The sequence below is a fragment of the Sordaria macrospora genome, chromosome 6 (genome assembly GCF_033870435.1).
Source record: "Sordaria macrospora chromosome 6, complete sequence".
NCBI lineage: Eukaryota > Fungi > Ascomycota > Sordariomycetes > Sordariales > Sordariaceae > Sordaria > Sordaria macrospora.
This window is the reverse complement of record NC_089376.1, coordinates 2,602,505-2,624,455: the sequence shown is the minus strand read 5'-3', so window position 1 is coordinate 2,624,455 and position 21,951 is coordinate 2,602,505. Positions and strand designations below refer to the sequence as shown.

Here is a 21,951-nt window from a genome sequence, read left to right as displayed (position 1 = left end):
CATGTGAAATCGACAGAGTTCAGTCACCAAATTGCCGCATCGCCGTTAAACGTACCTAATCGAAGTACCCAAAAATCTCGAAAATACACTTCTGCAGACATACTCGTCCAGGACTATGGTAGAATCGTCTCTGACTCCTTGGCATCCATAACCACGATACCTAGTCTAGTCTCGAGGAGAGGTACTACCTACCGTACAACACACTTTGAGAGATACCGAGTGTCTATCTATCTCACGCAGAAACCGCAGCCGGTGGGGATCAGTTGAATCCCATTCTATCGGCATCAAGCAGCCAGTCAATCACAACGAAACAGGGCATCTTCAACTGCCCTACCATTGTCGCTAGTGTATCTGGGAGTCCCCGCGTTGCCGAAGGTGGTTCTGTTCTGCCTAAGGCTGGCTGGTTAGCGGGTTCTGTCGAAGTCTGCTTGCTCGAGTTCCTCAGTCCTCTGCTCCCTGAGGTTCCCCCGGGTTTCTTGGGTCCGTTGCCGCCCGGGTTCAGTAACGGTTCAGTGACGGTCCAGGTTCAGGTTCATTGGCGAAGTGGCAGTGAAGGACTTCAAGGTCAACAGCTTGCACATGCAATGCAGACAGAAGTAGACGCAGGACGCAAGATGCACGCAGGGCAGGACATCCCACATCCCACATTTTACCCCGGGCTTTCACTTCAGTGTCTGGTCTGGTCTGGTCTGGCGTTAAGGCAGTCGAATCCTTCTTGTGGAGGGAGTCAAGACCTGTGACCTGTCTGTCACTCTTCGATCTCGTATCTGATATCTGGACATTCACTCACCACGACTATACCGAAAAGCCATTCACCATACCATTCACCAGATACCATTCACTATAGGTACCATTCACTCACGCCGAACTGCCATTCACCACACCAACAACCTGAATATCACGAATCGCCAGCCACTGCCAAGTCCCAAGTCCCATTTTTTTTTTTTCAGCTGTCAGTCAAGTCAGTCAGTCAGTCACCTCTGTTCTGTCTCCCGTCGCCGTCGTCGCCGTCTTCGCCGTCGTCGTCAAGTGTCCGCCGCCCGCCACTGTACCTCTACGCAAGTCAAAGTCCAAGTCAAAGTTGACTTGACTCAATAATTTGCTAGATCCAATTTTGCGCCCTACCATTCACTCACACTCACACTCGCCGTACCAAGTAAGCTGATCAAAACCTCCACTTCCAGTCGACTAGCGACCGAAGTATAAAACCTACTTTCGCCTGATTTCGACTTCTGATTTGACACCGTCAAGATTTTTTTGTTGATTGCGCGGAAGATCATTTGGCGACTTCGACTTTTCCTGTCGAGCTCTTGGGGCGTCCAACGTCCATCGACTGGAGGCATCTATCTATCTTTCTTTCCTCAATTCCAAATCACTCTGTCGCAAGCCCATCACCACACTACCACATTTGTAGTGACTTGTGGTGACTTGACGACTTGACGACTGACTGATTGATTTCACCCACGAACGTAGCAGCAGCACCCAGGCAGCATACTCTCAAAGGGTCGTATGCCTTCTGCAAGACAACAGACCTTCCAGTATCAAGACTTCCTCTTCGGTGGTCTTCTTCTCTCGGTCATCAAAAACGCAGCCATCATCATCATCCGACTTATCGACACAACCACAACTCTATCGCTTCTTCATCTCAAGCATAGCTTGTTACGGTGCCCTCGGACAGCGTTTTCATCGCTCGTCGCTCATCGACTTCTTTTTCTGCTTCTGCTGGTCTCGATCAAAGACGCAGCAGCAGCGATCGATCCTACTATTTCTAGTCGACATAACTCCTTTGCATCTTCTCGAGCAATTACTGGCAGCACTTTTTGCACTTCTTGCAGTGTTGCCCTCGGGCATTTCATCGCTCGTTTTCTTTATCCTGTCATTACTATTCGACAAGATAATCGCCAGCACCACGGGCATCATGTCGCTCCTCCCTTACCATTTCCAGGCCGGCAACGGTGATAGCAGTGGATTGCCCGTCCGCCTCCCCGACAACGGCGGTAGCACTCCGTCGTCACCAATCCGTTTCACCATCAACAACGATGGCACTTTCGTGCCCATCCGTCCTAGACCTACTGCCAACATCGTCGACAATACTCCTGACCCCAGGACCAATCCCAGCATTCCTATCGCCGGCCGCAAATCACCCTTCACCAAGCTACCCGTCGATCTCCTCTTCTGCATCATGGACTTTCTCCAGGACCGCAAAGACAAGGTCAACTTGTCAGCCACCCGCCGCGAAATCCGCATCTGGCTCTATGACAAGCTGGCTCATCAGGATCTGCGCTCCGGCCGCCTTGTCACCCTGAGATCTGGCCTCCGCACCCAAAACATGAGAGCCATCGAGCCGTTTTTCGATTTTTATCGGGAATTGATAACGCGTGTCGATGTGATTCCCAAGGAGGACCTAGAGCCCAAGAGCAAAAAGGTCAAGGGCAAGAAGGATCATGCTGTCAAGTTCTCTATTTTCAAGGACCCTGCCAAGAACAAAGGCAAAGCCGGCACCGCCAAGGAAGGTGTCAAACAACCAGTTCGCGCAAGAAAAGCACCCTCCAAGCCCACCGAAACTATCATCTCCTTCCGCGATGAAAATCTCCCCTCCCTCCGCCTCATCCGCCCCATCCTTACCTCCGCCCTCGAGAAAGCCCTTCTCGCACATGACCTTACCTTTGCCGAACACCTTCTCTGGCACGCCAAACAGGATCTCATGCCCAGCCTCACGCCCGTCCTGGAATCGGTGCTCTGGTCCGCCTTGGACCCCGATACCTGTCTTAGTTCAGGTGAAACTCTCGACCACCTACGCCGCCAAGCCCGCACAGGTGGAGGCACCAGTCCAGTAACCCCCATTGTATGGACCTGGAACACCTGCCCCTTGGCTGCAGTCAAGCTGTTGGTCAAGTTTGGAGCGAAGGGAAATCGTGCCGGTGTTTGGCCCGAGGAAAAGAAGACTCGGAGGAGGAGAGCCAATCCTCCTCCCGAAGGAGACGAGAACACCGACACTCCTGGCCTCTATGATGGCTACTACCACTCCAAGACGCAAACTCCTGCCGCTCACGCTCACATGCCTCCTATGCCGCCTCGTCGGTTGTGGACGGGTTTGGAGCGGGTTGCGTTCTTCTACGAAGAGGCGTATGGGCGCTCAGAGGCGGCAAACGTGGTAGCGTCTGCTGCTGCTACCACTCCTCCCAGTTTTGCTGATTCTGGTGTTGATGTCAGTGCTACTGCTGCTTCCGCGGGCGGTGCCCCGGTGGCTAAGAGCAGGGGCATCAAACGCAACTTTTCTGGTAGCTTTCACAACCCAGGTTTGGGTTCGAAACCTAGCCCTAACACTGGCAAAGAGCACCGCCTCCTCGCTGTGACATGTGAGAGTCACGACGGAAAAGAGGGAGAAAGTTGTTTCAAGAAGCTTCTTGAAGTCTTGTGCGAGAGCATCATTGACGAGGAGGCCTTCCGAGCCAGCACTTTGGGCATCAAGAAGAAGCGTACACGTGGACCCAAAGCTCCCATTCTTGAAGACAGCCTCGAGAACATGCTCAAGAAAACTGAAACTACCGTCGTGTTTGCTGAGATGCTCATCAGCGAGCAAGCGGGAAAGCTGTTCAAGGAGATCTTTGAGGGAGCAGGAAAGACAAAGTTTGAGGTGCTGCATAGGTTCATGGCGAAAGGAACGAGGCAGAGCAAGCAGATGAAGACAGAGAACATGACGGAAATTGTACATGTCCCTGAGGGTGTACATGTCCCTGCGGGTGTAGGTTTCCCTGAGGGTGTACGTGTTCCTGAGGGTGTACATGTTCCTGAGGTCGTACATGAGGAGGAGGACTTCTGGGCGGAAGACATGGAGTTGGATCTTGAAGAGGGGGAGCCAGAGGAGGACGAGTGAGACGAGAAGTGAGCGTTGTTCTGTCGAACATAGGCACCGTCACCCTGTGATTGAGGCCTTCATGCTGGAAGTTGTGCCAGGGGAGGGCGTTCGGGATCACTTACTGTCCCGCGTCCGGCTTTTCAACCAGGGAGGTCTTCTCGTCGGCGATTCCTCCGTTGGCCTCGTCAAGTTGCGCGTCTCAGGCGAGCGGCTACCCCTTTGTCGTTCGCCCGTAATGAGACGAGGCTCTTCCTCAGCCATATTTTATCGAGGATGGCCCTTGGTTGATGTTCCATGCTGGACTGCGATAGGAGTCATCGACTAGCTCAAAGATGCTAAGCCTATATGGAACCTGGGATTTGTATGCCTTGTTGAGCTCAGGCATGTGGGGTGTCTGGAAGATACCTGTTCACTATTGATTAGCAGAGTAAAGCTCTTCTGTCAGCATCATCAGCTTCGGCCACGATGGGGACTGGCCAGGGGATCTCGGCCGATATATGGAGTCATAGTCAGTTCAGAAAATATTTTGAAAGCATCACCGTGCAAGCAGGTTCTCAGCCAATGTAGATGTTGTAATTTCGAACTATGGCCAGACATGTGGTTGCATCTGCGATGACTGAGAAGCTCGTAGGTCTCTATGACATCAGGAGGATCGATCACGTAGAGATAGAGGAGATCATGTATAGTAGAAGGAAGAGGAAATCCAAGCACGGGGAAATTGTCATGTTGAATGCTTTTCTGGAAGAATGAAGGAGACGAAATTCTCTGCCTGGTTGGGAACAGAAACAGGACCCGGGTAGCGAATGGGTGACGACTGCCACAGGTGGAATGAACGGGGTCCGTCACTTGTCGAAAAGAGGAAGTCACGACCTAGTCTCGACACCGCAGGAATGCACAGGAGCAACCGAGACATTCCAGTCTAACAACTATTGTTATTTCAAGTAAGCCCAGGTCACATTGTGGTGTTCAAGGGTCATCACGGTACAGGTTGTACTCGATACCGATTTGTGGGAGCAACCGAAAGATTATAGCAATTGAAAAGAGTAGACAACTCACAGCAAGGAGATACGTCACTCTACACCATGCTGTACGTACTTCGTTGGTCTAACTCAAGAACCAATCTGATAGTCTTCAATATTTTCTGTTCTTTGCTCTCGGTTTCCGGCTCAAATAATTCTACTGATTTACAAACACGATTCATGATGTACATGGAGTACTGTCCATTGAACCGACATGCATGCATCTCAAGCTGTATTGTCATTACGATACGCCCCTGAAAGGATGTAGTTTGTTACCATTCGCATTTCCTTGTGGCATCTTTCTCCAAGTATTACCAAAACCATGAAAAGCTTTTGTTCCTGATGTGATTTAGATGTCCGTGTTCAAACTCAAAAGACTGCAATGTAGAAATCAAAACCACCAATAACTGACAAACTTGAAATTCGACATGTCAGTCAGATATCGAGATGCATAGCTCCGCTCCATGCAGCAACGGTTAAGTTGCGTAGCAGTACAGGAGAGAAAAACAAACGAAGAATCTATAAAAGAGAACTGAATGTCGGGACAATGACGAACCAGAAGAGAGGATTCATTGCTGAATTGCGGCTCTCATTTCTCATCGTCATCATAACGGCCCTGGACGGGCATGTGATGTACCTACATAGCGTGATCGGTCTGAAGCACTTCTTGGGCTTGTAAGTGGACAGAATGTGTCAAGTGGCTCGGATAGAAGATTGCGTGGTAGAGACATTATTCTATTCCGGTTAACAAATCGCTTACTCCTCTGGAGGAAGATGTAAGATCTTGGAATGGCATAACCACGATTTATTGTTCCTTTATATAGGGAGTGAAAACGTGGCTGCCAAGATCTATCCTGATGGTGTGCATGGTGGATGATGTTGGTGCATGTCGAGTTTAGTGTATATGGTGGAGGTCACCAACGAGAACAAGGGATTATCGATGGACGGGTTTGGCTCCAAGGACTTGGATCCTTTGACTAGCACTTTAATGTCTGTCGGTCGCGTGTTTGTCTCCAGTTGTTCGTTCTGTTTGGGTCTTGGAGTTTTGAGTCTGCCTAGCTGAAGGATGGAAGCTGAAGCTTGGTTGATATTGTGGAGTTTGAACCACATCAAGAAATTGCCATGGCATGTTCATTTTGATTACCCTCCGGATGGTGGGTGTAACAGTTTTTCCTGTCCATCCCGTCCCATCAAAAAGACAATTGCCTTGTTGGATTATCCCGTAGCTTTGAAAGCTGACAAACAGATATAAGGAAAGGGGAAAAAGACAGATAGAGGCAGATATAGCTACCTCCCTACCAAAAGGGTCTATCGGATATAGCGATCCCTTAGAAGAACCCCTTGGTGATATCTAGCTCCAGGGGCAGAGAGGGCTCAAATACTCGCCCTAGGATGGTGGCAGTTAGATTTCGGTGGACCCCCAAGTTGCAACGCTTGAGGCTTGGCGAAACAAAAATGAGGAACACTGTTGATATCGATCCTCTCTCTCTCTCTCAAGGCACGTTTCAGATACATGCCTGGATGTCAGCAAGATCGGACAAGGGGAGTTGAGGTTACGACGGAGACAAAAGAATTCAGGGTCCGGATCGATGGAGGCCGAAAAGAGATGTTGAACTCCTTCTCAAAGAGCCAGACGAAGAGGGACCTGAGCATTGAATTCGATCATGCTTCGGTCTTGTGCACGGACTGGTGGGCAGTGGGCACTAAAGTTTCATTTGGCAACACAAAAGGGGAAAGCGCAGTTTGTGTGAGCCAACGAACGCTCAAGATGGTGGAAGCCATGCATTGTGACTTGCATTTTCAGTAGTGTGTATCCAGAAAAAGGGGCCTCCGCATCGAAGGGAAGACGGGGCGAACGGGGTACGACCTGGAGGGTGTGGAGGGTGCACACTTCCATATGATCTTCTCCAGATCTCTTTTGAAGTTGTTGAGTCCAGACTTTCAGCTGAAGCAGTAAACTAGACTCACAGCGGAGATTGGTTGGAGACAAATGTGCCCGTCATGTCACGATGTTAGTCTGAGGAAGGCATCATGAAAGCATTTGCTCCAGGCGCGCGCAATCGACCGAAAGAACAACCAGGAAGTCCCTGTCTGGGGTTCTGGTACCTGAATGAGTGAGTTGTACCTGAACCGTGCAGAGTCAACCCCCGCACTCCCGTTCGCCTAAGTACCAGGAGTTCGAATGCCGGGCCAGGCACAGCGTTCCACTTGAGACCAGGTGTTTTTGTTTCAGACTTTACTCAACTCCATTCTGTATGAATGTGAGTGCGATTATCTCAATCTAGCATTTTGGTGTCACGGCGATCACATCCTGTATTTCGCTTTCCTCGGAGACATATTGAGTCTGGGGAAGGTACAAATTGTAAATTTCAAGTTTCAATGCCAGCGACGGGAGAAACAGCAGCCACTCGTTTTTGAAAACCCCACTCTTTTTGCACAGTACAGGTACCTAGTACGCTGAGATGTCATGGATAGGACGATCAGCCGTCGAGGACGCTCAGCTGCTTTCAAAGTTCTAATCTAATTCCCTCCGTCCAGTCTGCTCAAACTAAAAAATTGACAGGGCAATCGAAGAAGAGAGACTTCTTTGTAGATGTACTCCGACTATACCCAGCAGCAAACGACACACACCAACCCAACCCTCACTGGCATTGCTTCCCGTGCCGCAGTCTCTGGGGAAGTCACACAGCATTCCTTTCATCCCCAGTCAATTCGTCCCGTGCCACATCAATACAGATTAAGGTACACAGATTACACAGATTACAGCACACACGCATGCTCTTTACACGCTACGCGCCCAACACCACTTGATACGTTAGGTACTTGCACTTGTACATCCACATCCACAAGACACAAGCGCGTTGCCTGTCTAGGGATCCTTTGTCGTTCTTCTCCTCGATCGCCCGTGGATGCCCCTTGCGCTGCTCAAATCAGCTTGTTTGATTGAGTGTAACAGGGATTGGCTTGGGCGCGTTCCATTCTCTCCATTCAGTGTGCAAGTAGTGGATGGCATCGGTAGCCTGTCACTGCTTGTCACACCCCAATCCATCCCGCTCTCTTTAATTTTTTCCCATCTGAGAATCGCCCTGTCTTGGATCTTGCTTGTCTCGACCCAGAGAGTGGCTCCGGCTACTGTATACAATGCATTCTCCAGACACGGCGCGCCGAATTGCGAATGCCAGGCGGAACCACAACCAACACCCTGACGACCCAAGGGTAGACCTGAGGATCAACACCAGAGATACTCCGACTCCCCCTTCCCACCACGCTCATCACACGAGCCATCACACAAGCGGCCATCATAGGAGGCACAGCAGCGAAGACTTTCTGCGAACCACGCCCGCCGCCCACCAGCAGTACCCCTTCCACCCGTCCACGCCTCCCGAGCGCAAAAGATCTCCGTCTGGTGCCCGCTCGCTGAGGGCCCCCGTGCGGAACGCCGCCGATATCGAGTCCTTTCTTCAAAGCCTTGGACCCGTCGACACCAACATGTCATCGAACAAGGAGTCCGATCCCTCCTCCGAACACCCCTCTGAACCCTCCCCCGAATCGGCGCGCCCGCCCCATCGCGACTCGCACGACCTCTCGCTCTCGCCCCGCCAGTTTACCCGCGATTCCCTGGTCACAAATATGCTCCTGGGCCTCGACAAGCTGTCATTGGAGCAGATGGGCACTTCATTCGGCGGATCACGGAACGCTTTTGACGATTCCAACATCTACTCGTACGGAGCCGACACCGGTCGCACAATGTCGTTCAACTCGAGGGCAGGCCGTGGACACGCATACACTTACAGCTCCGATTATGAGGCGGATGATAGGTCGTCTCGCAGGCGCCGGAGTAACAGCAGTTCTGGCTACCAATCATGCCTCGGTCGCATCAACAGCATGCGCGAACTGGGTGGCACACCACGGGCGATACATTCGAGAAGCGGGAAGGGCAGCAAAGGCAGCAGCACTAACAGCATAGACCCAGGCTATGTGCAGGTCCTTGGCAGTCAGCGCTGGGCCCGTGGGTTTGGCCGATCATCCAGTTTCGACTACGGCGACGCAAGGCCGTCAACCAGTCAACAGGCTCCGTGGCACATCGAGTTTTCAAAATCCCTTTTTGACAACGGCAACGACCACGACTACGATGCCGCGCCCACCCCTCACGTCCCTGCCGGTCCACGAAGGCTGACTACCGTCCCGTCATTGCCCGTCCTTGCGCCCATCGACACAAAGACCAGCTCCAAACTAACCCCCAAGGCCCCGAGTAACGATCGCCCACGCAGCATGAGATCTTCAAAGAGCGCATCGACGGTGCGCCAGTCCGAAGTAAAATACAATGCCCAGCGCGATGTCCCCTCGGTTCCTCCGGTTTCCATACCTCCGTTTGACGTGGACGCAGCGCCTGCTCCCCATGTCGGCTATGAGAAAACCAAGGATGCAGTGCTCGACAACCCGATAAACGCCATCCAACAAGCCATCCAGCAACCAAGGGAGAAACCCGGCTTCTTCCGCAGAATGTTTGGCTCATCCAAGGCGAACTCGCAAAGTCCGCCCACGTTCCCGTACCTGTCATCGGTAGCCAACGATAGCTCCAGCAACAAGATGAACTCGCTTAAGTCACCAACGATCCCACCTGTTCGCGAGCCGCCTCAAACCGTCACACATACGTTACAGAAGAAGACATCATCCTTCTTCAAGAGGCGGAAACAGTCCATCACGGAAATGGAGCCACCGCCAATCCCGCACATGCTGAACAAGTCGCCAGCCAGAATACCCAGGCCGGACACGCTGACGGCCAGGCCGGAGCCGAGTCCCATGGGTGGCAGCTTAAGGCGGGCTATGGATCCGTTCTTAATGGATAGTCCGACTATTCAGTCTTCTGCGGACGCCCCTTTACCGTCGACGGAACCCTCCGACTTGGGCCCGCTAAACAGGTCTTTGGAGGATTCTCCGGAAATCAGACGGAACAAGGATGCTTACCAGAGAGGCTTCTCTCCCGACTACGAACCAAGTCCGAAAGCCATCATTCGCGCCGTCGATCCTAACTCTTCTAGTGACTCGGTGGTCAAACAGCCTCGGATAGAACTGCCCGGCAGGCCGGCGCTTGATCGAACCATGACTTCACCTCCGAGATCCTTCTTGCGCGATGACAGCGAAAGCGAATACAGCCCCGAGCAAAACAAGAGAGTTTCTCGCACCGAGTCCCGTAAAGTCAGCTTGAAGCCGGGTAAAGAGCAGGAAAAGAAGCGACGATCCTCATCGCCGACGGTATCCAAGTCGAAGAGCTATCCTAGTCTTGGCAAACCAAAGGAGGACTTGAAGGCTCCTGCCCGCCAGAACTCGAAGGTATCTTCCAAGGCCACCAAGAAACCCAGTCTGCCTAGTTTACGGATCGATGGTGTTGAGCCTATTTCGCTGAGCTTGGGCACGGGTGGCTTGAAGACTGCCGAATCGATCCACCCGGCTGGCAAGTCAGAACTTGACGAACCTGAACAATTCGTGGTCGGCGACCCCACCGAGGATGACCAGCAGAAGGCACTCAAGATCTACGAAGGCAACGAGGACTTCATTCCCAAAGAAAAGGCGGCCGCATGGATGGGCGAGGAGGGTCCTGTTCGACAACGCACGCTTCGGGCGTACATGGAGAACTATGACTTTGAGAACATGAGCGTCTGTGCTAGTTTGCGGCAGCTTTGCAACCGCCTCCTTTTGAGGGCTGAAACCCAGCAGGTTGATCGTATTCTGGTCGCTTTCTCCAACCGGTGGTGCGAATGCAATCCTAACCATGGGTTCAAGTCAATGGGTATGTGCTTGTTTCCCAAAGCGAAGAAAGAAAATATCAACGTCATTTTTGTCCTGACATTTTCTCTACAGACATCATCCACACTATTTGCTACTCCATCATGCTTCTCAATACGGACTTGCATATGGCCGATATCGAACACAAGATGACCAAGAGCCAATTTATCAAGAACACCATGACCACGATCCGACAGGCACTCGAGGATTCGGTTCCAGAAGCATTTGAACGTCCCAGTATCCTACCTGGCAAAGGTTCAAGCCTTGCCGTTGACGGTAACCGTCGCAACTCTAACGAAGAAAACAAACACAACAGCTTCAGATATTCTTTCAAGCCGCCAGCACGGCCGACGTCTGGCTTTGGTACAGTAACAGATTCGTCCACCGCTGACAGTTGCGGGCCTCTCGTAAGGGCACCCTTTGATGGGCCTTTGAAGGGATGGGAATCGCAAGTCGAGGCAGTGCTAAAAGACATATACTCGTCCATCCGCGACGAAAGCCTACCATTATTCGGCGGTGCCGGCAACACGGCGAGCCTATCGACAACCACCCAAGGCAGTTTATCGGTTATGGGCGTGCTCAAGCGGAGCCCTAGTGTGTTGAGTAAGGCGCCGTCAGAAGGTATGGCTTCCACTCGGGGTAGGATTCCCGAAGGGGCCAAGGCGAATTCATCCAGATGGAACTCGAAGAGTCGGTCGAGACCCAGAGGCTTTGGCAACGGCTTTAACTCGAGCCGAACCAGCTTTGACGACGGCAACTCACTTTGGAGCCCAACCGAATCCTCGGCCACATGGAGCAAAGCGTCGCTGGGTAGGACCCATACGACCATGTCCATGGACTCTTTTGGTTCCTCCTTCCGTGGCGACTATCAGCAATCGATTGGTTTTGCAAATGCGCTTAGCCAGGCTATCATACGCGAAGACAACACACTCGATCTCACCATGAGCAAGACGGAGGATTTCAACACCGGGGAGCTGCTGGAGGATGAGTCCCTGGAATTAGCCGGTCCACCATGGGTGAAGGAGGGTATGGTTACGCATAAGCACCATATGGAAACCGCCGACAAACGCTCTAAGGAACGCGCATGGAACGAGGTCTTTGCAGTCATCCAGAAGGGACAGCTAAACTTGTTCTCCTTCTCTCCAAACAAGTCGACGAGCAGGAAAAGAGGAATGCGCAGCAACGCGCAAAAGGCGGGAGGAGTTGTTGGTGGTGGCAACTGGCAGGACAATGCGGTGAACATGGGCACGTTCTCGCTGCGCCAGACACTGGCGACTATCATGCCGCCACCAGGCTATTCGCGAGCCCGTCCGCACGTATGGTGTTTGGCGTTACCTGATGGGGCGGTCCATCTGTTCCACGTCGGAACGGCCGAGATTGCCAGGGAGTTTATGACTACAGCGAACTACTGGAGTGCGCGGTTGAGCACCCATCCGATGATAGGCGGCGTCTCCAATATCGAATACGGCTGGAGTGATGCCGTCATCAACACGACCCGGATTTCTGGCATCCAGAGTAACGGTGACCTGAACAATTTACCTGCTGTCGGAACTACTGGGCGTCCTGCCAGTAACAGCATCAGCAGCAACCACAAGGGCCATTCGCGCCCTGGCAGCGCAGCAAACGCGGCATCGGCAATGGCAGCGATGGGTGTTGGCAGTACCATCTCGGGCAGCCGCGCCTCGCTACAAAGTCGTCGCAGCGTTAGAAGCTCTTCGTTCGACTTTGGTCGGCCGGGAAGCTCGGCCAGCAGCGGCGCCCTCGGTCTCACGTTTAGCGGCCCCGGTTCACTCCCTCGTCCCAACCACCCCTCGTCGTCGTCAAAGCTACCAGGCGATAAGATTCACATTGCCGAGTGGACACCGCCCGCGCAGTCCCTTCGGCCGAGCACCCTTTCTGAACGCGAACAGTTTGGACATCTTATCACTTACGTCAGAAGCCTCGATGAGGATTTCCAGAAACACAATGCACTCAGGAGTCCCATGCTGCTGGCGTTCTCCCCTCGATCGGTGAACGCGGTCAAGGCGATGACCAACTGGGAGAGGAAGAGCCAGCATCTGCTCAACGAGATTGTGAAGTACAATACGTACATTGAATGCCTGCGCGAGGCCGAGATCAGGAGGTCGGAGATTTACCGTGAAAGGGAGAACGCGAGACGCGCGGCAAGAGGTGAGGATGTGGTTGACAGTGACGGGGAAGAGAGTGAGCCTCTACCTGGTGAGATGACAATGGATGGGACGTCGCTGGAAAGGGAGGTCAAGGTCTGAATGACATATTATGGCATGAAGAGGAGCTTGGTAAAGAAAGAGACAGAGACAGATGGGTAAAGGCGTTAAGGAGATTTAACGACTATTAACAAGCGATGTTGAATTCATGGGGACGGGAGAATCTTTATCGCTACACACCAACCAACACTGACACACACACACACACACACACACACACACACACACCCACACACACGCATCTTCACATCTTTACGTTATATCATGGCATTGAGCAAGCGAGCATGCATGCACGGCAACTTCTGTCTATCGTTACTTTCTAGGGTATTTACGGACTTGATAATACATCTTTAATACCTTCTGACGAGTGCTTATCCAGATCATATCCTGTCAATGTGTGAATGTGCGAATGCCTTTATCGACGGCTTTGTTGGTGATTGCAGCCTGTGACCAATTAGGAGCCGTGATTTATACATAAGTGGAGTCAGGTAATAGGGGCTAGGAATACGGCCCACACTGCAAAGGCAGCAGGTCTTGGCAAGATCATCTGACATCGTGTGAGGAAGGCGCGATTCGCCCCCACCTTTTTCTACGCGTCTGTTTAGTCAACATTGCTGTGTAAGCAAGTGCCAATCGCCCTCTTCCTTCCTGGAGCTCGCTGCTTCCTCTTTTGCGACACCGTTATTTTTTCTTCTTCCCCGCTCATTCGCTTCCAGACATTCCTTCGGTTGACGTTATCTGGAGTGACGAGCCTGGGAGAAAAAAAGACCAAACGCTGTTCCCGTCCTAGGAGCTACCAAGGCCGCTGTGAAAGGGCTCGTTCCCTACTGTACAGCGAAGATGTGAGTAGACCTCCAAAATTCCCAACGCATTCCCATTGATCACCAACATCACAACCACTCTCAATAAATACCTATTAACACCCATTGAAACCCAACAGGACAGCATCTATGGTCTCAACGCCCAAGCCCGCCTCCAAGGACAACTCCAACCCGGCTCTCACCCAACGCGGCAAGTTCCCCACGCCTCAATCCCTCGACAAACTCACCAAGCCCTTCAAATGCCCCGGCTCCGCGAACCGCACCGTAGCCGTCGACCGGCCGGCCCGAAAGCGCAGAAAGATCGACTATAAAGGCGCCGGCGGCGACAATGACGACGAAGACGGCGCGGACAAGCCGTACACCAACGCGGACCGGCTCGCCCTCGCCAACCGCGACGCGAACAAGTTCCCCGTGTTCCAGCCAAAAGACAAGAGCCAGGTTTTCCGAAAAGCCTTTTCCGTGCCCCTCATCAACAAGAACACGACCGCTTACAACCCCAACCGACCGCCGCCTACGCTGGGCCTGAGGCAGGGCGCCGTATTTGTGGCCAAGCCGCTACATGACCCCTGCGACGACCTCGCTATTGTGTTGTACGATCCGACGGTGGACGATAAGCCTAAGGAGCCGAAAGCCATTGAAGAGAAGCAGAAAGAACCAGAAGTGAAGGTCGACGCGCCGCTGGTGCATAAGAGTCTGGCGGAGATTCTGGGCATCAAGAAAAAGGTCGAGGGCGAACACCCGCGCGTTCCGGTAGTGATCGATCCCCGCCTGGCCAAGGTTCTGCGACCGCATCAGATCGAGGGCGTGCGGTTCATGTACCGGTGCGTAACGGGCATGATCGACGAGAAGGCCAACGGGTGCATCATGGCCGACGAGATGGGTCTGGGAAAGACGCTGCAGTGCATCACGCTGCTGTGGACGCTGTTGAAGCAGTCGCCGGACGCGGGGAAGTCGACGATCCAGAAGGCGATTGTGGCGTGTCCGAGCAGTTTGGTCAGGAATTGGGCGAATGAGCTGGTCAAGTGGTTGGGCGCGGACGCGATCACGCCTTTTGCCATTGATGGAAAGGCGTCGAAGGAGGAGTTGACCAGGCAGCTGAGGCAGTGGGCGATTGCGAGTGGACGGTCGGTGACGAGGCCGGTGATTATTGTCTCGTACGAGACGCTGAGGCTTAATGCGGACGAGCTTAAGGGGACTCCCATCGGGCTGATGCTTTGCGACGAGGGTCATCGGTTGAAGAACGGAGACAGTCAGACGTTCAGTGCTTTGAACAGCCTGAACGTGTCGAGGAGGGTGATTCTGTCTGGTACACCCATTCAGAACGACCTGTCGGAGTACTTTGCTCTGATCAGCTTTGCTAACCCGGATCTACTCGGTACTCGTCTCGAGTTCCGCAAACGGTTCGAAATTCCGATTTTGCGCGGCCGCGATGCCGATGCCTCGGAAGCTGAGCGGAAGCGTGGTGACGAGTGCCTGGCTGAACTTCTTGCCGTCGTCAACAAGTTCATCATTCGCCGCACCAACGACATTCTCTCCAAGTACCTCCCGGTGAAGTACGAGCACGTTGTGTTCTGCAACCTCGCTCCCTTCCAGCTCGACTTGTACAACTACTTTGTCGCCTCTCCCGACATCCAAGCTCTCCTGCGCGGCAAGGGCTCTCAACCTCTCAAGGCCATCAACATGCTCAAAAAGCTTTGCAACCATCCCGACTTGCTCGATCTGTCGGCCGATCTGCCCGGCTGCGAGCAGTACTGGCCAGACGACTACGTACCCAAGGAAGCGCGCGGTCGCGACCGTGATGTCAAGCCCTGGTACTCCGGCAAGATGCAAGTGCTGGACCGCATGCTGGCCCGCATCCGTGCCGACACCAACGACAAGATCGTGCTCATTAGCAACTACACCCAGACCTTGGACCTGTTCGAGCGTCTCTGCCGCAACCGGCAATACGGCTGTCTGCGTCTCGACGGCACCATGAACGTCAACAAGCGCCAAAAGCTCGTCGACAAGTTCAACGATCCCGAAGGCGAGGAATTCGTATTTCTGCTCTCCTCCAAAGCCGGCGGGTGCGGCCTCAACCTGATCGGCGCCAACCGACTTGTCCTCTTCGACCCGGACTGGAACCCGGCCGCCGATCAGCAGGCTTTGGCGCGCGTGTGGCGCGACGGCCAGAAGAAGGATTGTTTCGTCTACCGCTTCATCGCCACGGGCACCATCGAAGAGAAAATATTCCAGAGACAGAGTCACAAGCAATCCCTGTCATCGTGCGTCGTCGACAGCGCCGAGGATGTGGAGCGCCACTTCTCGCTCGACTCGCTAAGGGAACTGTTTACTTATCGTGGGGGCACCAAGAGCGATACCCATGACACGTTCAAGTGTAAGCGGTGCAAGCCGGACGGGAGACAGTATATCAAGGCGCAGGCGATGTTGTATGGTGATACCAGCACGTGGAATCACTTTGTTAATCATTATGAGGGCGAGGGAAGCAAGAATGGAAAGGATCCGAATGGTGGCAGTGGTGGGTTGAAGGGTATTCATGATCATTTGTTGAGGCAGGAGGTGGGGGAGAGGGATGTTAGTGCTGTGTTTCAGTATATTTCTCATTGAGCGGGTGGTTTTCGTGTTTTTATTTATTTGTTGGGGGAGTGTTGGGAATGATGGGTAGGAGGGGAAGAGATGTCCACGCGGCGGTCGGAGTTGAGTGTCTCGATTTGAGTTGAGACCAACATCATGTAGCGACGGTGTTTTGGTGTTTCGGGCGTGTTATCGGAGGATTGCAGACATACATATCACTAGACTTTTGACAACAATCATTATGCTTGATTCATTAGTAACTTGTGCTCGGGCGCTTTTTCATGCATCCTTTCAACACCTGCTGGGGCCGTTACCGAACCCAACGGCGTCTGTTGTCAGTACAGCGTAATCTTAGATCCTGAATGATTTGGAGCTGACTCCAGGAAAAAACGGGTTGGATTGCGGCCTATTTACAAGAGACTCGTCCTGCACTAACAGCACCAACCACTGACCCATGTACACCCACGTCCATACAAATCTACAACTCATCAATCACATGCTCCTTCTCGGCCTTGTCCTCGGCGTTCTTCTCCTCGACCTTCTTCTTCAACTCCACAACTTGCTCCAACTTCTCCTGCTCCTCCCTAACCTTCTTCGCCAAGCCCGCAACCTCCTCATCATAAACTGTCCACTCCGGCACCTGTCTCCGCGCCCTATCCAGCTTCGGCTCCTTCGTCTGCGGATTATTACACAAATCGATCGTCCTCGCCTTACCCAGCGTCTCATCGTTGCACCAGGTCTCGCACCACAGCCACTCTTGCGGGAGGCTCTTGATTGGGATCTGGAACTGCATATGATTCGGCAGATCCTGGTCCAGATTCGCCAGACTATTGGGGTCAGCAGACAAGGTATGATACTGCTGTCTAAGGCGATCACCCGCCGCCAGCTCGCGGAAGCGACGGAGGTCGACCACGTACAGCGCAGAAATATGGTACGGCTGGCCCCGAAGATACGTAGCCCAGTACCCGGTCTTCCAGAAGCGGAACCCCTCCATCTCCGTGCGCGAGTCGCACATGGGCGTGAACCCGTACGGCGCGCCCTCGAGGTCCAGCTGGACGAGGTCGTACATGTCCGTGCGCACGATCTGGTCCGCGTCGACGAAGATGACTTTTTCCAAGGACAAAGGGAACAGGACGTCCAGAAAGAGAATCTTGTAGCCCCAGATCTCGCGCTGCTTCTCGGATTGGTGCCGCAGCCAGTGCGGCCATTTGTAGGCTACCATCTCGTACTGGAAGCCGTACTCGGCGGCGAGGAAGGGGAGGAAGGATTTAAACGAGGGGGAGAGGAACTGCTCGATGAACCAGAATTTGACCGTGTGTGTGGTGTGTTTCATGACGGACAGGATCATGATGGAGAGCATACGCTCGTAGAGATGGCCGGAGGCGACGGAGAAGATGTTGATTTCTGCGTGTTGTGCCGTCTCGGAGACGGATTTGTCGGTCGCGGGCTTTTTATTGCCACCAAAGAGGCCTTCGGCGAATTTGAGGCCCTTGGACACCAATGATTCGTCTTTTTGGCTGTTGGACTCGTCTTGGAGAACGTCTTCGCGCTCCATGCCTGGCTTGCGAGTCAGGCGCGGGTAGAGCGTGGCGCCCTGGAAGGAGAGCAAGGCCACCTCGGTGGTCTCGTCGCCGGGGACGGGCGACCACCCCTGAGCGCCGACGCTGTCGAGAGTGAAGATGTCGGAGCTGCGACCCTCCTTGAGGTGGATGTTGTAGATGCCCGGGTTGGCCTTGAACTGGAAGAAGCCGAGGTTGGCCATGATGATGGTGTCGGCGAAGTGGGGGTCTTTCTCGGTCGCTAGGACGAGCTGCACGCCGCGCGGAGGCGAGCCGGCGGGGAATTCGCGGGAGTGGCCCTCGATGAGAATGTTCTCTAGCTCGTAGATGGCCTCTACGTGCTCCGTGTTTCTCTTGGCTTTGATGTCCTTAAGGCGAAGGTTGTCCAGATCGTCGACGGATACCTTGGAGGTGACGAGCCAAGCTGGCGGGACATCCATGCCGGCGACGAGGAGTGTCTCGGGCGGTACTCCGTTGAAGGTTGCTGACAGAGCCTTTACCTTGCCGCTCTCGTCGAAGCTGGGAGCAGACTCTAGGACGTAACGGTAGAATCTCTTGACGGGGAGCTCGGACAGTTCAGTCTCCGGATTGACGAACACTTGCAGATTAACACCCTCGAGTTCCGAGAGAACTTTGAGGATGGGAGCCCATTTCTGGCCCATCTGACTAGCAGGGTTGATGGCCGCGACAAAGAAGATGGAGGCCGTCTCGGGATTGCCGACCTCGAAGGAGGTGTACGTGGTGTTCCATCGGTTGTAAGCTGTTGTTCTGATGGGCGTGGCAGAATCAAAGATACCCTGAGGGGTGTCTGGGATGCCCGAGAGAGCAGTGACCGAGGTCAGCTTGGCAGCAGCCAAGGGTCCAGAGACTTTATCACCCAGTCCAAGATCCTCAATTGCCTTGTAAACCGGAAGAATGCGGTTCGCACGTTCCGTTTTAAGGAACTCGGCAAAGTCCTCCTTGACAAAGTCGTTTGCGGATGCGATAGGACCAACGATACGGCCATTGAGAATAAGCATGTTGTCACCGGACTTCAAATCGAAGCCGGAGAGGAAGATGGCAAGGTCGGCGTCAAATTCTTGGTCCGCCTCAGGCTTGCCCTCCTCGAGGATGGTTTCAAGCTCGACAAGGCGGGTAACCTCCAAGAGACTTCCCTCCTTGGTCTTGAGGCGCTGGCTCATAACAGAAGGCGAGTTAGTCAGGTCAGCCGGGTTATGAATGATATCAAGCCGAACTCCCTGATGTTCCTGGCGGAAGCGCAGGGCAAAGTAAAGGAGTTTCTGACCCTCAACGCTATCAAGGTCCGTGACAATTGTGAGCACTGCCCAGTCTTCCTTGGGGGCGCTGTCGTCGGCTTCAATTACAGGCACCTTGCTGAACAGACGTTGGTGCTCGCTATACACCTTGTTGACGTTGAGTACCTTGATGGCGTTGGGATCTTCGGGGGAGATGAACGTGTTGCGCCGAGCAATGGCGTTCTCCAGGAAGAAGCCAGGGACATCGGTGTGATCATTGACCTTGTTATAGTAAACCGCCTGTTGCAACACTTGGAGGTCTACCATGAGCTTGTGGTTCATGTTCCGAAGCCAATCCTCCTCGCGGGGGATGGCAAAGCCGTTGATGAAGGCAGGAGGAATTTCAGTATCGGCCCTGAGACGCTCGCACCAGTGCTTAGCGCGATGGACTTGTTTCTCCAAATCCCCAGAGGTAAAGATGTCCTTGAATGCTAGCGTCTCATGCTCTGGCCGAACCTCACGATCCTTGATGGCAAGGTTGAAGATGTCCACATTTGGCTTATCAGTACTAGAGGCCTCGAGAGACTTTTCCAGGTAGGTCGACATAGCAGCCAGGCCATACGTGTTAAGAAGATGGTACAGGACCTTGGCCTGTTCAATGGCCTCACCTGTGGGAGTCAGGGGAACAAGGCCAAACCGGACGGGAATGCCTCGCTTCATGAAAGCAAGGAGCTGCCTGGTGACCAGCGTAACATGATCGGCCTTGGTGAAGTCCACAGGAACAACAAGGTTGAACAGGTCTTTGCGAACTTGAGGCAATCCTTGTCCGTAATGCTGAATCAAAGCCCAGACGCTAGGAGCATACTCGGCGTAACGCTTGTCCTTTTCAATGTTGTTCAGCCAGATGATGACCTGACCTCCCTCGGACTCGTCCCGCCAGTCGAACCTGCGAGGCTCCTCTTCGGTGGCCTTTGCGGCGGCAACCTCGTCATGACCCAGAAGGGAAAGGGCTTGCTGGCCAGTCAGCCCCAGGTCCAGGGCACCGTTGATGAGCTTACGTTCCCGGCGAAGCATGTCTACAAGCCCAAAAGGCTGAACCTGTCTGTCGACCAACTGGACACCGTTCATCCATAGGACGTTGGCACCTGATGCCACCAGCAGTTGCCTGTTGTACTCGTGTTCGGCCAAAAACTCCTTGGACACGTTATGTTTTCCAAGCTTGGTCGAGTACTTGGGGAAGTCCTGCGTAAGTTTGAGCAAGGTATCGAAGGGTGAGTCGCTTTGCATAACGAACGATGCTGCCTTGACCGCAAGGGGTGAAAGCTCAGACTTCTCCAGGGGCTTGATATCTGCAACCTCTTCGTCTTCGTCCAGGACAAGTTCGGAATCAGATTTGATGGTCTTTTGGGAGTCATCCCCGGTTGCCTTGTCAGCACCAGTATTCCTGTCATCGATGACAATGTAGTCTGTCCTCTTCAGTGTAAGCTCAACGCCGTATCCGTTGACAGAGAGCGCGTCATCCGATTGCGCCAGGCTTCTCTTGTAACGCAGCCGATACGAAGCTTCTCCCTTTCTGGCAAGTTCCATGGAAGTCTCATGATATTTCCCAAAAGCGGGGGAGGTGATGTCGGCATAAAGCACGATTTCCTGAGGTCCGCTACCAAACTTTCTGTCAAACGGCAAGGTACGCTCTTGAGAGTTGCTGTCAACATCGCCATGTGAAGCTTCCAGGCTGGCCTTGCAGTATTGCTTCCCGTTGTAGAGAAACCAAAGATCACATCCATCCTGATCGGCCACTACAGATGGCTCCACATCAGTAGTATAGTACTGATAATGGGCCTCGACACGGGGAGCAGCGGATCGCAGTGAAAGAGCCAACTTGAAGGTCGACAGCGCCTCATGGTTCACATGTCCATCTTGTTGAAGAACCTCGAGGAACTTTTCATAGAGCTCTTGGTCGGACTTGGCCTGGGCAAAGTCACCCTTGGCAATGCGGTTCAGCAAGGGGAAATAAGCAGTCGCATTCTCGGAAGCTGCGGTTTCGCTGGATGCGGATGTGAGACTTGTCCAGTACGGATGGGAGGGGAACGTCAGGGGAACTCACAGGAGCTCTACCAGATAGGGAGGTGAAGGAAACGCGGCCTTGAGGGCGACGTCTACAGAGGGAGAAGCTGCAACGTGGTTTGAGGGAAGCCATGTAGCTGTGACAATGGCTGCCGCGAGGCCCCACGGCAGCTGGGAGAGACGGATCATGGTTGTCCGGACCAGGCAGCAGTTTTGTGGTGGTGAGGTGACGAATGTGAATTGTAAGATAATGGGCGATTATAGGGCTGCCTGTTCAAGTCTCAATCATGGGTGGGATGAGAAGAGGTGCCACGTTGGATGTTACCAACGTCAAACGGCACAGCTCGATTTTGGTGTTGGTGTTGTAGAGAGAGAGCGGAACAAAAGGGGACAAGTAAGCAAAAGAAACAGCTTGTGATGTCACCGATATACTCAAAGGATGATTCAAACAAAATGACACTGGCGTGTCCTCAAGACCTCGGTAATCTGTGAAATTACCAGGTATATCGAGTTGTAAGATTTGGGAATAGCTTCACAAGCTGGGTCGTGTTATGACAGTGAAGCTGTGAGGTTGACGGGAAGGTCAATGAACACCTCGCTGTTGTAGTGAGAGTGAAACAACACAGCTCTCCCAGTTCGGTCTAGCGTCTTGGGGGGGAAGCTGTACAGGTGGCCGCTAAGGTTCACACGTTGACTGTGGCTGGTGAGACCCTTGACTTGAGCCCCTTACATAGGAAATGAGGCTTGCGCATCAAGTAGCCCCTGAATTGCGGATCCTGTGTGTTTATAACGTGGCGGTGCACAAGTTAGT

General features: G+C 53.2%; 4 protein-coding genes across 4 annotated transcripts; 3 read left to right on the top strand and 1 right to left on the bottom strand.

The window, feature by feature from the left end:
- Positions 1-1,918: 1,918 nt before the first annotated feature.
- On the top strand, positions 1,919-3,877 carry SMAC4_03539 (uncharacterized protein; the record flags this gene model as incomplete). The annotated part of the gene is made up of 1 exon (XM_003351187.1): positions 1,919-3,877. One exon carries the CDS (start codon positions 1,919-1,921, stop codon positions 3,875-3,877), a length of 1,959 nt encoding a protein of 652 aa, XP_003351235.1.
- Positions 3,878-7,076: 3,199 nt separating this feature from the next.
- SMAC4_03538 (uncharacterized protein) lies at positions 7,077-13,099 on the top strand. The gene is made up of 2 exons (XM_066089971.1): positions 7,077-10,669; positions 10,741-13,099. The coding sequence occupies exons 1-2, from the start codon at positions 8,020-8,022 to the stop codon at positions 12,930-12,932; spliced, it is 4,842 nt and encodes a 1,613-aa protein (XP_065947525.1). The 5' UTR covers positions 7,077-8,019; the 3' UTR covers positions 12,933-13,099.
- Positions 13,100-13,790: 691 nt separating this feature from the next.
- On the top strand, positions 13,791-16,491 carry SMAC4_03537 (uncharacterized protein). The gene has a single exon (XM_003351185.2). It carries the CDS (start codon positions 13,841-13,843, stop codon positions 16,313-16,315), a length of 2,475 nt encoding a protein of 824 aa, XP_003351233.1. The 5' UTR covers positions 13,791-13,840; the 3' UTR covers positions 16,316-16,491.
- A 269-nt stretch (positions 16,492-16,760) lies between these two features.
- SMAC4_03536 (uncharacterized protein) lies at positions 16,761-21,567 on the bottom strand (the record flags this gene model as incomplete). Its single annotated transcript, XM_066089970.1, has 2 exons — positions 21,181-21,567; positions 16,761-21,120 (listed from the first exon to the last, which is right to left on the bottom strand). The coding sequence occupies exons 1-2, from the start codon at positions 21,327-21,329 to the stop codon at positions 16,761-16,763; spliced, it is 4,509 nt and encodes a 1,502-aa protein (XP_065947524.1). The 5' UTR covers positions 21,330-21,567.
- Positions 21,568-21,951: the final 384 nt, after the last annotated feature.